This window comes from Solanum verrucosum, unplaced genomic scaffold (assembly GCF_900185275.1).
Source record: "Solanum verrucosum unplaced genomic scaffold, falcon-dt-bn FXZP01000230.1, whole genome shotgun sequence".
NCBI lineage: Eukaryota > Viridiplantae > Streptophyta > Magnoliopsida > Solanales > Solanaceae > Solanum > Solanum verrucosum.
This window is the reverse complement of record NW_026019954.1, coordinates 266,318-285,444: the sequence shown is the minus strand read 5'-3', so window position 1 is coordinate 285,444 and position 19,127 is coordinate 266,318. Positions and strand designations below refer to the sequence as shown.

General features: G+C 37.7%; 1 protein-coding gene across 3 annotated transcripts in view; it reads right to left on the bottom strand.

Moving 5' to 3' along the window:
- The window catches only part of LOC125814209 (protein SABRE), a 56,716-nt gene continuing 37,589 nt past the window's right edge, over positions 1-19,127 (bottom strand). For all 3 annotated transcript variants that reach the window (XM_049493667.1, XM_049493668.1, XM_049493669.1), the window contains 14 exons: positions 15,764-17,609; positions 14,573-14,673; positions 11,745-12,101; positions 11,459-11,577; positions 11,025-11,271; positions 8,724-8,948; positions 7,707-7,846; positions 2,948-3,020; positions 2,626-2,727; positions 2,336-2,518; positions 1,797-2,138; positions 1,539-1,706; positions 992-1,373; positions 1-669 (listed from right to left, as the gene is read on the bottom strand). In XM_049493667.1, coding sequence (XP_049349624.1) covers positions 560-669; positions 992-1,373; positions 1,539-1,706; positions 1,797-2,138; positions 2,336-2,518; positions 2,626-2,727; positions 2,948-3,020; positions 7,707-7,846; positions 8,724-8,948; positions 11,025-11,271; positions 11,459-11,577; positions 11,745-12,101; positions 14,573-14,673; positions 15,764-17,609 — 4,395 coding nt within the window. In that variant the 3' untranslated portion in view covers positions 1-559. The remainder of the gene's footprint in view (positions 670-991; positions 1,374-1,538; positions 1,707-1,796; positions 2,139-2,335; positions 2,519-2,625; positions 2,728-2,947; positions 3,021-7,706; positions 7,847-8,723; positions 8,949-11,024; positions 11,272-11,458; positions 11,578-11,744; positions 12,102-14,572; positions 14,674-15,763; positions 17,610-19,127) is intronic.

The following is a 19,127-nucleotide window of genomic DNA, read 5'->3' as shown; positions in this document are numbered from 1 at the left end:
TAGAAATAATGCAATATTTCTTTGCTTTGGTAATGAGACTGAAGAGTTGGGACTTTCATTTCCATTTTAGCTCCTCTGTTACAATGCATAATTTTTTTTCAGGGAACACATTCTAATTCTATTCTGTGTCTACTGTACATGTAGTAGAAACTATAAACCTTTTCTCTCTCGCTAAAGACAGGTATATAGTTACAAAAATTATGGACTCTTACAAGTCCTAATGTCGTTTGTGTTGGGTAATACAATAAATACAAGGTTAAAGAAGAAAAGAATTGACTGCAACAAAAGGGACTCACCTTTGCTCTGTTTCCAGGATAAGTCCAGAGCTCTAAGAAGGCAATGAAATGTTATTAATTGTAGACTTCTTTCCGCATGTTCTCGCAATTCTTGCCTAAGGATTTTGGAAGAGCACCTCACACTGTCAAAGTAGGAGAGAAGGATATCACCAAATCCTAATCAATTGAAATTGCTATCATAGCGGACTGTTAAAATAACCAAGAATTGCTCCAGTCCACTTTGGATCCCATAACACACGTCATTTCAATGTCTTCAAGCTCATCTACTCGTGGAAATCCTCATAAGGTGGGGATTCACTTGACGAATCACTTTCAAATGGGGTGGTCTCTCTTGGCGATGAAGGAAGTGATTCTCTTTGTTGAGAAGATAAACCTGGAAAGGTCTTGTGTCAGTAACAATCTTTTAATAGATGACGAGATTCAGATTGGAAATCAAAAATATACTTCGAAGTGTATTTTAAAAAGTAACGGACCACACTGTCAGCCCGAATTAGGGAATGTAATATCAACTGTGACTAAGCAATTAGCAACCTATACATCATAAAATTGTGTATTGAACAAACTATTATGCTGGATTCTGCTGGCTCAAGAGAGAGGGAAGAATGGCATCCGACATTAGGTCTTCTCAAGAGGAAAATAATAGGACTCCAAAAGAGCGAACAGGATACTTTCAACATCGAAAAAGCTTCACCAACCTTTTGGTCCTCTTGAACGGAACTTCTTTGTATGCCGTCTAATCAGCTTCTTGGCTTTTGTTATGGTTAGTTGTCTAGCAAATGGAGAGAACTCTCCCTCATTTTCACTCCAGTCACCAGTAATCTCATTTTCTGCTTCACCCCTCATTGTCCGAAGCACGAAAGCCTTGGCCTTCCGACGCTGTGAATTGAAAAGGCCTTTAATAGAGGTGACAAAACCATCACCTGCACCCTCAGCGGGACGCTTAGGCCAGGATAAAGGATTTTGCTCTGATTTTTCAGCTGAACCACCATCACTATCACTGAGATTAAGATCAATATCAGGAACGCCAGGAACACAAGTTTCCTTTTGATTATGTGCTTTATCTTTAAACTTCTTTCCCTGCATTAGTATAAGAGGACAAGGTTACTGAAGTATTGGATTCTTGTAAGGTAACCTAAGAATACATATACTTAGTACATCAATGGAAAGTATACTTAATGTGGTGAAATATCGAATAATTACAGATCATGAAACTTGGATGAAGATAATTTCAAAAGAATTAACCTGCATTCCCGTTACTGATTTTAGGACTCCCCAGATGATGTGCTTCTTAACTCTTGAGAATAGCCTCCGCCAGGTTCCCGTAAATTCAACACGATGGAATGTATCCATCAGCAATCTTAATTCACTCACAGCAAATCTTGATCCTTCATATGTAACAAGTAACTCAACCTAGCCCATGCATATTGAACATGAATTAGTTCCGAAACAGAAAAAACTGACGAAACTACAATTAGTTATTAGCCCACATAATGGACTAACCTGACTAATCTTGATATTGTGAAACTCTCTCATTCTACGAGGCCTAGATTTTTTCTCATCCTGCGTCTTGCCCACCTTTTTCTCTTCATGAGAGGAGCGGCCAGATTTGATTAGTTTTGATTCTTTGGATTTGTTTCTGTTACCTTCATCTGGCTGATCAATACCAGCAAAGGGCCCACTTGTTGAAGAAGTAGCACTTGATGAGTGCATCTGCAGCATAAGTTCATCAGCAACAGATTCAGCTACCTTTTCTTCCCATGTTCTATCAAAGGATGATGTTCGTCTTAGCTCAGGGGTTGAACCACAAACAATATTAGCTTTTAAGTTCTGCAACTTTGACACCTGCAATGTTCAGGCAAGTGAAATTCATGCTTATTAAGAAGAAATATGTGAGAATGATGGTATGAAGAAAATCAGATTAAGCATAAATACTGAAGAATTTGCCGATCAGTAAGGTAAACTTTACACCGAAGGAAAAGCCACTCTTCACCTATCTAGCTAAGAAGCAACCCACAATCAACCAAGGATCAGGGACTCACTTGGGAGGAATCAGCAGAAGAGGATAACTGATTTGTCGATGTAACTGGTAATGCAGAATTGCTTGATTTGGTGGAGACCTGAGGATCTTTTGTTAGATGGCTACTTGATATTGGTGGTTCCTGTATTGATGAGCCTTTCCGTGCACGCCTTGAACCAGCAGTAGTGGAAAACTTCCAAACTTCCTGTAAGCACAAAAACATTTAGCAACAATATCTTGTAAATTCGTTAATCTTCACCTGAGGAAAAACTTATCAGCAATGTATTTCTGATACATGGACATTACACACACCTGCCTGCGCTGGGAGTCTTGTTCTTCTTCTGGAAAAAAGTACTCCCACATCATTCTATACATCGTCTCAGTCAAATGTATCTTTAAGGGGTAAATCTCCACCTGTGCAACGGAGGAATCTAAACATGTTATAGTATTATATAAAAGAAGCCAAAATTTGAGAAAGGGTTAATCTCCCACTCAACAGCCAGGAGAAAAGTTTGACATGTTATTCAGTGTGATGAATGCCATGACCAACACCACAGAAGTGTAAAGTTCCAGACAATGACAAGTTAGCCTAGTCAAAATAAAAATAAAGGTTTAAAATCCTACGCATTGCTACCTGGAATAGTTCAAGAGGATAGTTTCCATCTTTTGGAGCCCCCTGCTTAGCATCCACGCGAAGCATCACTTTTCTGTACACATGAAAAGTGAAACTATATGATCAGAATTCAACAGTACAAAATCCAGAAAATTGTGGTTTCAAGAATACTTGCAACACCTAAGGCCGCATATTAGCATTCCCTAAAAACATGTATTCCGTATGAGGCACATATGGTAAGATATGGCACCAAATCAACTAGCCACTGAAGTTTAAGAAGTGAATACCAAACTGACAATAACAAATATTCAATGATCATGCTAAAGTCAATTGTTAAACTACGGAGGTAGAGGCAAAAAGCTGTATTGTAGAACATTTCCCCCCTGGTACTTGCACCTTTTGGCAAATGTAGTCATTTTTAATCTTATCTAATCTGGTATGACCGCAATCCATCTTAGCATCCGCATCTCTACAACACTCATCTTATGGATATGTTGAACTTTATCAGACGAACATTCACTACCATACGAATTGTCGGTCTTGGTTGTTTCATGGAACTTATCTTTCACTATGTAGGTATCTGTCTAGCAAATAACATCTCAGTATCACTTCTCCATTTCAATCATCCTGTTTTAATCCTTTTTTTATAAGGTCAATAATTTTATTAACAAATAGGAGCCCCGTATATAAGCCATATACCAAGACAAAGAGAACCTACAACAAGATGTAGTTCTCAACAATGGAGATCCAATCTTGCATTCAAACAGGGACCTCATAAGTACATCAAAAAGTAACTAGAGACAAAACACTTCTTTGCAATTTTACAAAATCTTGCTCCCCCCATCAAAATCCATCCTATTTCTCTCTTTCCAAATGACTCACATGATTGCTAATGGGGGCAATACTCCATGCCCTTGGACTTCTTTTTCCCTTCATATGAATCCAACTTCACAGCCTCCTTCACTGTACACGGCATCACCCATTACATCCAAAACAACTGAGGGTCATCCTCCATAACAAATTAGCCACCTTACAGTGCAAAAGAAGATGATCAACATTTTCACCTGCACTCTTACACAAAAGCAACAACTGACATAATTGATCCTCCTCTTTCTCAGGTTTTCCACAGTTAAGATTGCACTCCTAACTGCCAACCATAAAAAGAACATTCCTCTCTCATCAGTAGCTTCTTATAAAAAAAGCTAACCCTGAATAGACCATTTCTTCTCTCCTTCCAGCTCCATACATCCAACAAGTTGTTGGGTGTGTCTAGCTCCCATACACAAAATCAAATTGTGAAAAACTTTCATCTCCCAGTCCTAAGGTTCCTTCTGAATCTTAAGTCCCAGTGAAAAACCCCTCGTGAGAATTACAAATTTGTTGGACTGGTATCTTGCTTTGGCTAGATACACGATATAAATTAGGGAAGGCTTCCTTCAAAATGTTCTCCCCACACCACTTATGTGCCCAAAAACTAATCTTGTTACCATCCCTAGCCTTTAAAGGATATGTGTACAACAGTCTTCCCACACCTTTATAATACTCCTCCACAAGCCGCACCCAAACGGCGTTGTAATGTTACTAGTCCTCCATCCTCCTTCCATCAGGCCATACCTCTTTGCTACCATCCCCCTCCGAAAAACATTCTCCCGCATCCCAAATCTGCATATACATTTCGCTAACAGAGGTTTATTGAACACCTTGAGATCTCTAACTCCGAACCTCCCCATTCCTTTGGAGATGTGAAAAATCTCCGATTCACGAGGTGATGCTTCCTAATACCTTCAGTTGTGTCCCACAAAAAGTTGACGCTGAAGTATTTCCAACCTTCAATCACTTCGCCAGGTGCCTGCAAAAGTGCCATGAAATAAGTAGGAATGCTGGAAATCGTACTTTTAATCAATAGTTCTTTTATCCCTTCCAATAAATGCCTTTTCTGCCAACCTGCTAGCCTCTTCTCCACTCTCTCGATCACTGAATTCCACACTGCAACATCCTTGCTAGAAGCACCCAAGCTTGAAAGAGTACCCATCTTGCAATTCAAAACCTGTGTCATCTCCTTAACGTTATCACTAACCCCTAGAGTAATCACTGCCTACTCATTGGTAGTGAAAAAGCAAGAACATAGATATGTTTACGAATCCAAGAGCCACTCATCTGAGCCAGCGGATTTGAATTCTGCTATGCCGGAGAGCAAAACAAGCACGCAAGGACTGCGTAAATCTTTGGTCTGCCTATCATTGTCCATGTTGGGCTGACTCCTTTGTTTAGGCAAGAGGACCCCTACTGATATTGACTGACCTGTTGATAGGCTATAAGTAGGCCGTTTGCTATTGCAGTAAGGGCTGCTTGCCTTTATACGGCTTGGCTTCGCTATCGCTTGTAATGGTTGACAGTATTCTTGCTATACTTGAATTCCTATTATTTAGAGCTAGAAGCTTCGCCAGAAGAAAACATTCATTGAGATTAATCTTAAGGCCTGACATAACCTGGAACCAAATAAGGATCTGTCACCAACGATCCAGCTGGACCACCTCTACATCACAGAAAACTAATGTATCACCTGCAAGATGTGTAACTGTCACGTTGCTATGACCTCTAATGAAGCATCAAAACTCTTCACAAAATCTCCACTGACCGCCCGATCCATCATTTTGCGCAACACCTCCATAACCAAAATGAATAACATAGGAGCTAAAGGATCCCCTTGTCTCAATCCCCTCGAGCTCCCAAACAAACCATATGGACTCACATTCACCATAACAGAGAATCTAGCAGTAGAATCAAAATTGATCCATCTTCTCCACAAAATTCATCTTTGACATGATGTAGTCCAAGAAATCCCAATTCACATGATAGTATAAGCTTTCTCAAGATCCATCTTACATAAAATTCCAGGCTCACCTTTCTTTTTCATGGAATTAACCACTTCATTTGCCACAAGGGCTGCATCCATTATTTGTCTCCATTTAGATATCTAAATTGTTTGCGTTTTGGCACTGCACTCCCATCTAGTCTCACCTAAACTTCTCTCTTCTAATGCTTGCTTAAACCTGCAATGCATGTATTCAGTGTTCTATTTATCCTAAAAACTCTTGCACTCTTAAAGTAAATCTCCATAGTTCAAGTTTTTGGTTGATACCATTGCTAGTTTTGTCAACTAACAGCATGCCATCATCAAAAATAATACACCATGGACCTCATCTTACATTGTGTTGGTTAGCTCTTCCATGACTAGGATAAATAAGTAGGGTCTCAATGACGATCTCTGATGTAAATCTACTGTTATGGGAAACTCCTTTGTATCACCTACTGTTTACATGCTAGAGATGGTTCCTTCATACAAATCCTTTACGGCATCTGTATGTTTGATATAAATTCCTTTCTTCTCTATCATCCACCAAAGGACCAAGTGTGATACTCTATCATCTACTTTCTCTAGGTCAATAAATACCATGTGTAGATCCATTCTCAAAAAAAAAAAATTCATTCTCATAAATACCATGTGTAGATCTTTCAAATTTTTGCAATAGATTTCCATCGATCTTAGCAAAAAATTAGCAATTGTGGTAGATCTACCAGGGATAAAAACATTTTTTCTCCTTCACTCTTGTCATGTTCCTAAGGCTACACCCTATCACTCTTTCCAAGAGTTTCGCCATATGACTTGGGAGTTAATACCACAATAGTTTGCACAACTTTGGATATCCCCCTTGTTATGATAAATCAGAACCAGGGTAATCTTCCTCCACTCATTAGGCATCCTACCTTTGTTAGTAAAAAAAATGAGCAACTTGGAGACCCATCCGACCTCTCCAAGACACTTCCAAACCTATAAGGGAATACTATCTGTACCACAAGTTTTCTACTCGTCATATTTTCCATGACATCCTAATTCTATGAGTGTAGCTAAAGTTGCTATCGTTCACATACATGTGGAGGTCTAAAATGTTATTCTCTTGGTTTGAGTTGAACAAAATACACTTCACATGGTTTAAACCCTTACCCTTCTTTTCTCCTAATCGTGCTACATAACATTTCTCTCTCTTCTTCACGTCCCTAGCCTTTGATACAAGCCATCAAACCCCCCCGGAGGGGGGGGGGGGGTTTACTAATAGCATTCTTCAAAAGCTTCTTCATCTTCTGTTTTTAACAAATTCCTATAACAGTTTACTTTAGCTTTAATAACTCATGTACATGTTCATTCCACGATCAGGATTCTTATGGTAGAGGTCCTAGACCTTTAAACACACCTAGCACTTCAGTTGCTACGTTTTTAATGCAACCCAACAATTCCTTCCTTAGGATGTTTGTGTCTCTTCCCTGTAAGTCCCAAGCTCCCTTCTCCAGTAGTATCTTCTTGAAACACTAACTGGTTAGCACCCCTTAATGCCCACCACTAATTCACGGTCGTTTGCAAGTCGTCACCTTTCTCACTCTACTCTTAAGCTTTACATCTAAGGCTACTAACCTATGTTGGGTGGTCATCACTTCTCCTGAGATAATCTTATAGTCCTTGCATGTATTTCTATCTCGTCTTCTTATAAGGATAAAGTTTAATTGCCTGTGGTTACTCCCACTCTTATAAGTAATTCGGCGAGATCCCTCTTCTTAAAATATGTCTTAGCTACAACTAAATCATAAGCTAAAGTGAATTTTAATATATCCTTCCCTTTGTCATTCCACCATGGTACCAACCCATAGAAAATGGAAGCATAAGCACTATACAGTGTAGATATGCAGCATACAGAGCAAGGAATAAACTGAAATTGTTGCATACTTTCCCCATTCAGCAGGAGCATTCCATGCTGATAGAAGCATATCAGACTTGGCATTTGGTAAGCAGTTTCTCACAACAAAGTACTTTGTAGTGAACTTAGCTACCCCAACATCTTTGTAGTCACGGTCAAAATCATATATCTGCAAAAAGAAACAGCAGATTATATTCCTTTCCTTCAGTTCATCAACAATGAAACAGTTTCTGGTTGCAAGATATGTTTAAACACCTCAGGGATTGCATAAAGGACACAGTAATTTAAAGTTCAAGTGTCAGGGTCCTGTATCGAATTTCACTAACACCACTTCAGTTTTTATCGTGTAATTGTCTAGCTAAAACTGTTTAGAAAAGTTGCACACTGTGGTATCGGAATCTATTTCCATCTAAAATGACTAGAACCAGCAACGCAATATCTGATAAACCCCAAGTCTGGCACTGAATAAAAAGCTTTGAATGACGACACCCAATTAGTGAGATACAAAATTCATGGATTTACAACTGATCTATTTCAAGAAGGTAAAACCCTGCAACAAAGTTCTCCAATTTAGGGAATATTACCTCATTGTTTTCAACTTTTAACCCCTCAAAATAAATGAAAATTTAGCTGTAGTTTACTCTTAAGTGTAATTATGTAATTGTCTAGACATTAGAGTGCTATTAATTTATTTATTTTTTTATTTTTTTTGTCATAAAAAAATAATCAAATTCTTGTTTTTCTTTTCATCTCTTCTTCATTTTGTTAGAGGAAATATGGCAGTACAAGAACCAAAGGGAGATCACAATGAGACAGGTTAAACAAAAAGTATAACTCTAAACATCACCAGACCTACATACCAGCATTGCATGTATGTGTTATTTATTTCCTGCGAGAATGTCAGGAATATTGCAGCCAGTTAGTTTCATATATGATCCTACTAATCATTATTTTTCAACTGGTGTTACCTTGATCAAGAACTCTCTACAGGAATTTATACAAGCAAGGATAAAACCAAAAGCACTGAAGCCAATGTAGAGACTCACCATGTCATTTATCTCAGCTTCAGCAAATGATTTACCATCCACAAGCATGCTCCAAACCACTTTATTAATTTGCAAAGAGATGCGCATAGCACAAGAAGGACTTTTATTCTTTTCTTTCTCCATCAATCGAAGTTGTGCAGCTTTCTGTAGAGCCATCCTGAGAGAAGCAGATGCCGCCTTTCTAGATTTTTGAGCATTTACCAGTTCTTTCTTCAGTTTTTGCACCTGCAGAAAGTTGATTCTTTTATGCCTTCAACTTAATATACCTTATATTTCTATTACTGTAATGAATTTATATTTCAAAGGAGAACTCCGAGAAATTTGTGAACTTCACAGGCTTCACTACCAAAGGACACAAGTTACCACATGCAAACTATAACAAGCAGATATGCTCGTCAAAACCAATGGGCGATTGGATTGCATATTGGGGCATATATGGGTTTTAGAACATGGAGTCTAAGCACACATACCAATTTTATTTACGCTGAAAGTTAGGTTAAAGTGGGTATAAATAACCCTTGAACCATTTTGAAGAATATCTTTTACCTTTGCACCACCAAAACTTCTAGTTCACCAAAATAGACAGTAGAACTGTCAAAATTCTTTACCATCTTTCCATAATCACTTTCTTTTAAATTACACTGGTAACTGCACTCTCCAAAACAAAAGGAAAATAAGGGCACATATCTACAGATAGAGCTTCTCTATACACCAACAACAACAACAAACCCTGTGAAATCCCACAAGTGGGGTCTGGGGAGGGTAGAATGTAAGCAGACCTTACCACTACCTCGTGGAGGTAGAGAGGCTGTTTCCGAAATACCCTCGGCTCAAATGCAGCAATTCCAGATACAAAGAAGAAAATATAGCAAGTCACAAAGAAAGCCTCTCTATACACCATTTCAAGAAATTCCTTGACACACTCACTGTGTAATTTAAAACATATTGTATCAGAATGACAGCACTACAAAGCAAACAACAAAAAGCTACATCCAGTTACTTCTCACCTTAAAATAATCGACAAGAATTACCTAAGAACTGAGAAGGAAATAATAGGCACGTGCAACTCAGCTATAACTTTTCAATGACAACTTAACAGTAAAACTAAAATCAAGAGAAGAGAGGCCTTGAAATCAAAGTATTTATTGGGCTTATTACACAAAACCAGATTTGTATCACTACAATGCACAGGAACAGATCTCTTTAAACCTCCAAAGGGAGAAGAGAAATCTCAAAGCAACCTGAAATTTGGACAGAAGTGCAGCAAGCTTATCTCATGAAATACTGTTCACAAAAATTGGTAAATTGAAGTTGATTTGCTTATGATATGAGGAGAAACTATGGATAATGTGAGAAATATATGAGAAGAATATTATTGAAATTGTTGTTGTGTCTACATTATTACATTGAGACCCTATTTATAGACCCTAGAATACAATCCTTTACCAAGTAGGATAATATTTAGTATTCCTATTTCTATTTCTATTCCTATTCTAATAGGATTGTATAAACCTATTCCTATTCTTATAGGATTGTATAAACCTATTCCTATTCTACATTATTGCATGCTAAGAGAACGTGATAAGGGCCTTTTTTTGGTTTCTTTTATTATTGAGAAGGTTTTCACGATCCATCATCATTGATATCCAACTCAGACAAACCACTTTGGCCTGTACGCATACATTGACCATGTGTAATTTATAGGAAGTTGGGCCAGTGGAGGCATATGGTTGGACCGAGTCATGATTGTGCCCATTAATCGCCCCCAGCATTACTTATTAAAGTCCATGAAAAATGATAGTGCTAGGGAGAAGAGGGAAATGTAAAACCTCCTAATTCAACAGGAAGAACATCGGAGATTTGCGAATCTGCTAGGATCACGTAGTGATGGGACTAGATTATTACAAGAGAGTTTGTGACCTATTTTCACTAATGACATATGGAAGACAATAAGAAGGGATTAGCCTAGGTGAACAATATGTATTCAGCTCTTCCTTGGGATCATCTGATTGACAAGTGTCCAGGCCCAACAGAAGGACATGATGTGAGAACCAAGGTATGTAAAGGTGGACATTTACGGAGCCCTTCATGGGCACCCTAATGTCCATAACTCCATGGCATTGAACAATAGTTCACGGTATAGTGGGAACTGGACCTCGTAGAAACAACTAGTAAGGAGGGCATATCATAGGATACGACTTAAGATATCATTTCATAATCAACTTCTCAAACTGGAAATGAACTTGTGTCATACTTCACATGTAAACAATCTTAAAGTGCTTCAGAAAGTTCTTGTCTTACCAATATGGACCTTCCACCAGTAATAATCCAAAGACCCTCCTTTACCGAGTTCCTGTCAGCAGATGCATCATTATAAAGAGATAACTTCCTAATATCATCCTGGATCAACTTCTGCACTCTTTCTTTCTGTTCTAGATTCACTCTTGCCAGTTCTACCTCTTCAACACCATCAGGCACAACTTCGTCAGCCTCCTCTTCAACATCCTCATCGTCACCTGCCGGATACGACAGACTAACTTTTCGAGGCCTGATTTAGAAATTTCAAATTAATTCTGTCAAAAATTTAAGATAAATATATAGAGATGCAACTCATCACAACCAAGTACAATAATAGAGGCTTCTGAGGAATTAGATTGCAGTTCTCGAAAAGCACGTTAAATACAATAATAAGTTGGGTAATGTTAATGATTAAAGATCTTAATAACAGTCCTTACTTCGGAAGCCGGGCAAATAGAAGATTGGTCAAAACATCCAGCATAACTTGGAACTGACGAGATGTCATTGTTGCTGTTATGTTTTGTGAATTGAATGAAAGCTCCTTCAAAGGTTTCACCTGTGACAATAGTATAACACATAGTCATGATTGAGAACCAAGTGACGAAAAAATCAAGGGATGAAACCATAAGATGTAACAAAAAATTGGTCTGATAAGTTGAATAGAGTTCTCACAACATAAGACGACATGATTAGGTCATCACAAACTTTAGAAACAGGGAATACCTTCAAGTCGGCTGTTCCACCTTTATGCCTAGTATAGCGGAAATACATATCACAAGGCATAAAAACTCTCTCCAGTAAAGCTCCAGTGCGCTTCACTTTTGCTGAGCGTCTTCGAATTTTAGGAAGCCACTGCAGTCCAGCCCCTGGGTCTACATCAGTTGGGGCAACATGTGCCTGTACATGTTCTAACATCACAGAGTACTCCATGCGATTCCATGTCATTTCAGGTTGAGATTCACGAATTTGAACATTTCCTCCACCTAGAGCTTGTTTAATCACTTCATAGCCGATGGATAGAACTGAATGGAATGAACGAGCCAAAACACGGCCACTCACAGCCGCCAACAGAAATCTACCCTGTTAAAACAAAAAGGTGCAAATAGCATTAGCATCAATGAAAAATTAAAGCATTGCAATAGAGTTATTAGAGTTATACTAGGTTTTCCCCTTCCTTTGTATTTAGAGTCATGATTTTGGCAACCACTTCCCAATTGAGCATGGCTAAGAAATTAGAGACTTAGAGCCTGTTTGGATTGACTTATTTCAAGTTCTTTTAAGCACTTTTTTAGTGTTTGGGTAAATTTAAGAAGTGCTTATAAGCAGAGTTTTGGGCTAAAAGTATCCCTTATCTAAGGGAGTAGGTTCATTTTGGTCCTTTAAATATAACCTAAGCATTTTTAATCCCTTAGCTTTGCTAAAGTGGAGCACTTTTGGTCTCCCTAACATAACAATGTTAAGAACTAATGGCAAATACAATTTTTCTATCGCTGCTAATTTCAACTGTAGTACTATCTCTTTCTTGATTGATGCACATTTTATTTCTTCTTGCCTTCTTCATTTCTTAGGATTAACATAGTAATAGCTATTTATATCAGAAGACAATACTTTAGAACACAACAATCTTCCCCACTCGAAAATAGTAACCATTTAACAAAATGGCCTTAAGGTGCGACAGCACAATCTAAGAAAAGGAGAATGTTTGTCCGATGGGTTTTATATTTTACAAGTCACGTGAGTGTTACGTGGGTTTAAGGGTTTAACACTGTTACTTTTAAACGGGTTCTATTAAGGAGATCAAAAATGCTCCACTTTAGCAAAGTTAATGGATTAAAAATGCTCAGGTTATATTTGAAGGAACAAAATGAACTTACTCCCATAAATAAGGGATGATTTTAGCCCAAAACTCATTATAAGCACTTAATTTTAAGTTAAATGATAAAAATAAGCCAAAAGCCGTAAGTTTGAATTTCTAACTTATGACTTTTAGCTTTTAGCTTATTAGCCTGAAGGCAAAAGCCAATCCAAACAGGCTCTTAGTCTTACAAGAGTAGGGAGGGTACTTCTATGATCTTCAAGCAGTCAATGCTGCAGGACAAAACAAATTTAAGAGGCACTTGGTAAACATGACACAGTCATGAACATATTGATGTCACTTAATACTGTTATCTTTATCCATTAGTTGGAAATGAAATATATTTACGGAAAATAGTCTTATATCTTCCGTTAAATAAAGAGCTCTTAATTTTTGAGAGTACAAAACTTGTTAAGAACTTGCTGTCATAGAAATAGACCTCCATTAGGAGACTTGATGAATAACATCCGATATATTGATTTGGAATCAAAATCCTACTATGTTTCTCTCTTCCCACTCTTTTCTCTCTTGCTCTTCTCCTTTTCCTCTTCACCCTATTTATTCTTCTCTTCTTTCTTCCCTCTTATTTATTTCCATTACTTTTCTGCTTCTCCTTTACTGGTGTTGTGTAATAACATTGTGCACTCTTTAACCAGTAACATTCCATGGTATCGAAATCCCTGAGTTTTTTTTTTCCTGAAACTAATGTCCTCATCCCCCTTTATCTCTATTGTTTATGTGTCATAAGGGATAAGGCTTGACATTATTTTACATAACAAATAAGACACTCTAACAGTGTAACTCTTACATGATGTTTTAAATATGAGAGTACCGAAAATTAACCAAGTTGTACTGACATCAAAGACAAACCAAGATGATTAGGACAGTTCAAAAAGTTTAATTTTGGTTAGACACACTGGTGTAAACGAAAAATCAGTATGGTAAAACAACAACAATAACATACCCAGTGTTATTATCCCTTATGGTATAAATTTCTTAAGATAACCAACCGAACTGAACCATCGACAACCTCATTAGGAATCACCATTGTCACTTCATTTAAGCTCATCTCAAACAAGTGAACAACAACATTATACAAAATAAAAGTTAAAAAAATACTAACAGCTCTCTACATTTTCTACTGACATAAATCTCTGACATGACTAAAGACTCCTAGAGAACACAAGACCTAAAATAAATGTACCAAGTAGACGAAAACATAATCCTAACTAATTGATACCACCTATATAGATCTTTTTCTTCCATTGTATCCTATTTTCTGCTAGGTCTACCATCTGCATATACTCAAAGAGATTGTAGGTCATTTGAGACAACTTCCCTCCATGTTATTTTAGGTTTTAGAATGAAGGACAAAATTTCGTGTCGTTAGAAGCTAACAACATGGTAAAGATGCTATTGAGTAGGAACGAATAACTGATAAGTGTGGCTTTTACCAGTCTCATGAATGGCTAAACACCTCAATGCAGATCTTCCTTCAAGGGAAATGAATATTATAAGCAAGCATAAGGATCAGAGGATTTCAATCAAAAAGGAAAAGAAACAAATGCCGATGACACAAGAGTGAATAAGGACAGACACAAGATTGAATAAGGACACAGTAAACTAGGAAGCTATGATCCATAACCAAGACAATTAGTTCTTACAGCTTTGAATTGTTAGCAGACAGTTAACTTACATTTGCATCTTCTGAGTGAAGATTGAATTGTGGTTCAATGACATTGACCATGAAATGGCGAGTGCCCTCCCCCTCATTGTCTTCAATGTCGGCAAGCTTCGCTGGTAATAGATAGAAATAAAAAGGATAATTTACAAAAATTAACATCTTGCAGTGAGAAGGACAACAAAGATTATAACCCATGTCTCAAATATCATACAAACATTTCTATTGTGCAAATGCACCCATATCAAGCTGCAACAATTAATCAATTGTCAAAAAAATAAAGCTAATCCAGAAGGTAGATTAGATGTGCCAAATATTTGAACTCGGAAATATAGGTTCCACAGCTTCGGCAGTAAATATTAGATCAGAAATTAAAACTACTACTCCCTCTGGTCCATATTAATAGGTGTTTTTACCTTTACATTTAGGTTCAAAATAAGTGGTGTTCCACGTAATCAAGAAGTTATTAATTGTTTCCTTCCAAACTTACCCCTATTTAGAACAGTAGGGTTAATGTTAACCAAGAAACTATATTAAATAGGTAAAGTTGGTAAAAACAATTCTTTCTAGGAGTGAGTCGATTTCTTAAGGGGTATGCCCAAGCAAAAAAGCACCACTTAATGTGGACTGGAGAGAGTAGTGTATAATAGCTAACTATACAAGAGATTACAAGCAGTTTAGAATTGAGTTAAGTTTCACTAATCTGCAAAGAAGAATACATACATCTAATGCTATAAGGGCTCGTTTGGTAGGGTGTATAAGAATAATGCTAAATAGAGTATGTTTCCATTGGTAATGCTTGTATTAGTTATGCTTGCATTAATTATGCAGACATTATTTCTTATGCATTGTTTGGTTTGGTGTATTAAAAATAGCATGCATTACATAAAAATATTTATTTACAAAGATACCCTCCACAAATATGGTGGAAAAGATGTAAAAAAGGGTTTGAGGGGCAATTGGGTCTTCAACCCTGCTAATGCATGCATTAAATTCCCTTGAATTACTAATACCATGGATTTCCATGTATTAGTAATACACTCCTTAATTCCCAGTAGAGTGTATAACTAATGTCATAGCATGAAAAAGTGGACCAAACAAGGTACTACTAATACACAAAGCTAATACATGCTTTATTTTTATTAATGCACTCTACCAAACGACCCCTAAGTCATGATACAGAATTAAGGTCCAGTTAGAGCTTACCAAAGGAAGTAGATGGAAGAGTTTCTACTTTAACTTCACTTGATAGAGGTGCTTCTACTTGTGCTTTTGATGGCCTGACATGTTGTGGAGAAGAGGAACTGGCACCATGACTGACTGGAGACTTCTGGTTATCATCTTGAGGTAATTCAGTTCTATCAATTACCTCACTATCCTCCAGCAACTTTCTTTGGGCATATTGCCTAGAAGGAGATGGTTTTGGAGATTCAAAAGCTTTAGATATTCCACCTACCCAAGACCAAACTGCATCCCTATTCTCAAGTGTCCACAAAAGCTTAAGACCATAGACAAAGATTCGCTGACAATTATCAGCGATCACGACATTATACCCATCATCATCACTTGGGTCAGATCTTGTGTGGTCATCACTTTCACTCCCATTTTCAAACTCAGATCTCACATATGTCATCTCGAGATTTCTCCCACCAGCTTCTTGCCACGCCAACAACCTATCTGGGTCAGCTTTTGGGGCTTGCCTTCTGATTGTAAAGTAATCAGATGATAAAAGAAAACCATCATCACGCTGTCTCTCCGTGCTGCTGTCATTAGAAGATCTTTCTGTTGATGCAGATTGTGATGTTTTCCTCGTCATGTTAACTACTTTTGCAACACTGCTATTATCATCTCTATTTATAAATGCCTTAGGCATGTGGAGGTCAAGACACTGGTATACAAGATCAAGAGTGTCACGTTTGCTCTCAAAAGTGTATTTTTGCTTCCCCCTGCCATAATAAAGTTCATATTTTAACTTATTCATAGAAAATGTCAGCCCCTTAGCTGGGTCATCATCGTCTAAAGGCATATGCTTTATGCATGCTGGTGTTGCATCAACTCTGAACATAAATTCTGTCATCACCTTATCTAATGACAGATTGCCAGATCTAGGAAATCTTGGAATTCCGAAACGTGGCCACCTAGAGAAAGACCGCAATTTGTGAGGCGGATAATAATTTAAGCTCCAAAATTTCAGTACCCATGCCAAATCATGAGGACCAAGTTTCAGTGTTGGGAAAACTGACAAGCTGTCAGGCTTCATTGCACCACAGCCAGCTGCATCCAAGACACCCTGATCACCCACAGAACATAAGCTTGACTGATTATCATGCATAGGAAGAGATGGCTTAAGCAGAAGATTCCACCTAAGTGACAGAGAAGTTGATCTAAACGGGTCATAAACTTTTTCACGGGGCACTCCTTCACTGGGAAATGCAAATAAATAATGGTTTAGAGGGGTTCCAGAATCACATTCCCACTCCATTATCACTTCAAGACTAAAGGCCGGGGCCTCTATGAAAGTAGAGGAAAATCCAGATGAACACTTCAAATTAGAGTTCTTTAACAAGCTCTCCAAGCTGCTCAGTAGAATCTTGAAGTCCTTTGCAAAACAATAAACACGACCATCTGACTGCTGGAGTTCCATATACCCAGATCTTATCTGAAGCTTGTCAGACTTTTCATAAGGATCACTACTGGCAAGAATATTCCATTGGGACTCAGAAAAATATAAGGAGGTGTTTCCATGAATGTAGTTTCTCATTTCATCCCACCATGGCAAGCTCTTTTCCTTTTTCAGTGGAGGAGGATCTGGACTTGGATTTCTGATGCTCAAATTGGCCCTACGCATGGCCACTGTGAAAGCATAGCTAATATCAGCAAGAGCTGGTTCAAAACCCACTCCGTAGGAAATTTCTGCTTTCTGAAAATGTAAGGGCAAATCAGAGTATGTTTTCATTGGTGGAGTTGTCCCACTAGCAGAACGGAGCAAACGGACCTTCCTCCATCTCCCAATGTATACATTTTGGTGGATTTGGGGCTGAAAACAAGTTGCCTGCACCCCACATAGATAAAAAGGTTACTTTTGTGTCGACGAGTCTATTGTTGAAATTCAAAGCATTTAAAACCAAGTAAGATTGCTTCTCAAGAGTCAAATACAGTAGAATGAGGAATATAATATATCTAGCGCTTTAACACAATATACAACACAAAGGAGCAAGATTAAACATAGATATTCAAATTGATAATGCTATCTCAATTGGAGGCTTACAGTTATCACATTGACAATTTTCCAATGCTAACTTTCAGAATGTAGCACTTCAGTGATTAGTGATTACATGTGGGAAAAACTTGATTGTTCTCTCCAGTACAGAGTCTAGATAGGAATATATAACGATTACATATGTTAAAGTTTTGCGAACTACTGATTCTAGAAAAGATTGTACAAAATTTCAACAGCCAAATCGAACCAATCAAACCAAACCTAATTAGTCTAGATCCACTCAAACTAATCTCCACACTTCCACTCAAAATGGTGTATTTATGTCATGGGTGCCAAGCGTGTTAGAAATGTTCGGTTTGAAGGCCTCTAAGATTATGTATGAACATCAGCTAATTGGCTATTTGAGGTGACAAACAGTCGTAATGCATCTCCTTATTCAATCATGTCTAATAAAATAAAAATTTACCTCCATATATATTGTTTTTTTTTTTGTGAAAAATAAGATAAGTAATATGAAAGGGAACTTGATAGCATATACCATTTTCATCTCTTTTGACTTTGATATACCTAAACTCATGGAGAAGGTGTTTTAACGATATAACTTATAAGCCCATAAGTCGAGATGGTCATAGCTCAACTTATTTTTTATTCTTCCAGGATATTAGATTTCCTCCCATCATGATACAGCTTCCAGAAGTAGATCGTCTATTTGGGGAAGAACTTGCCTAATCAACATATAAACACCGAACAATGGGTGAGTAACCCTTGTATTCAGATAACAATCCTCAACTTGGATCCCCTTTGACATGAGAACATGATTACAATATCCCAATGGCCACAACATGAAAACTGAAAAACTAAGAGAAAGAAAAATGTGTGATTGTGTGACTATGAGATAATTTAGCTTGCTTATGTACCACTCTCTGGAATCTGTAAAGATTTCAAGTGACTCACCCAGATCAAGAACAAGTTATACATTGTATACACAAGACAAGATGGTTAGTGCGCTTCTAATCTAACATATATGATTCTTCCGGTAAGCCTGCAATGCCTAACATCGACTTCGCTAACTCGACCCCCACAAAGTACTTTAATCTATCTAAATTTAGTCTGAAAGTGACTGAACAAAATGCTGCTTGAGTTGATAAATTCATTCCGTTAATTGCATGTTAGGACAATGCTATTAACATACACCACTCACCACTTGAACTGGATACCAAGGTTGAGTTGGAGCCGAATCTACTTTGCTAAACAAGGTATCGTAGCCACACACATGACACATCCCTAATGCATGGCTACCCAATGTTGGGCCACCCACATTATGTTTCATATGTCCAGCCCTGAGCATTC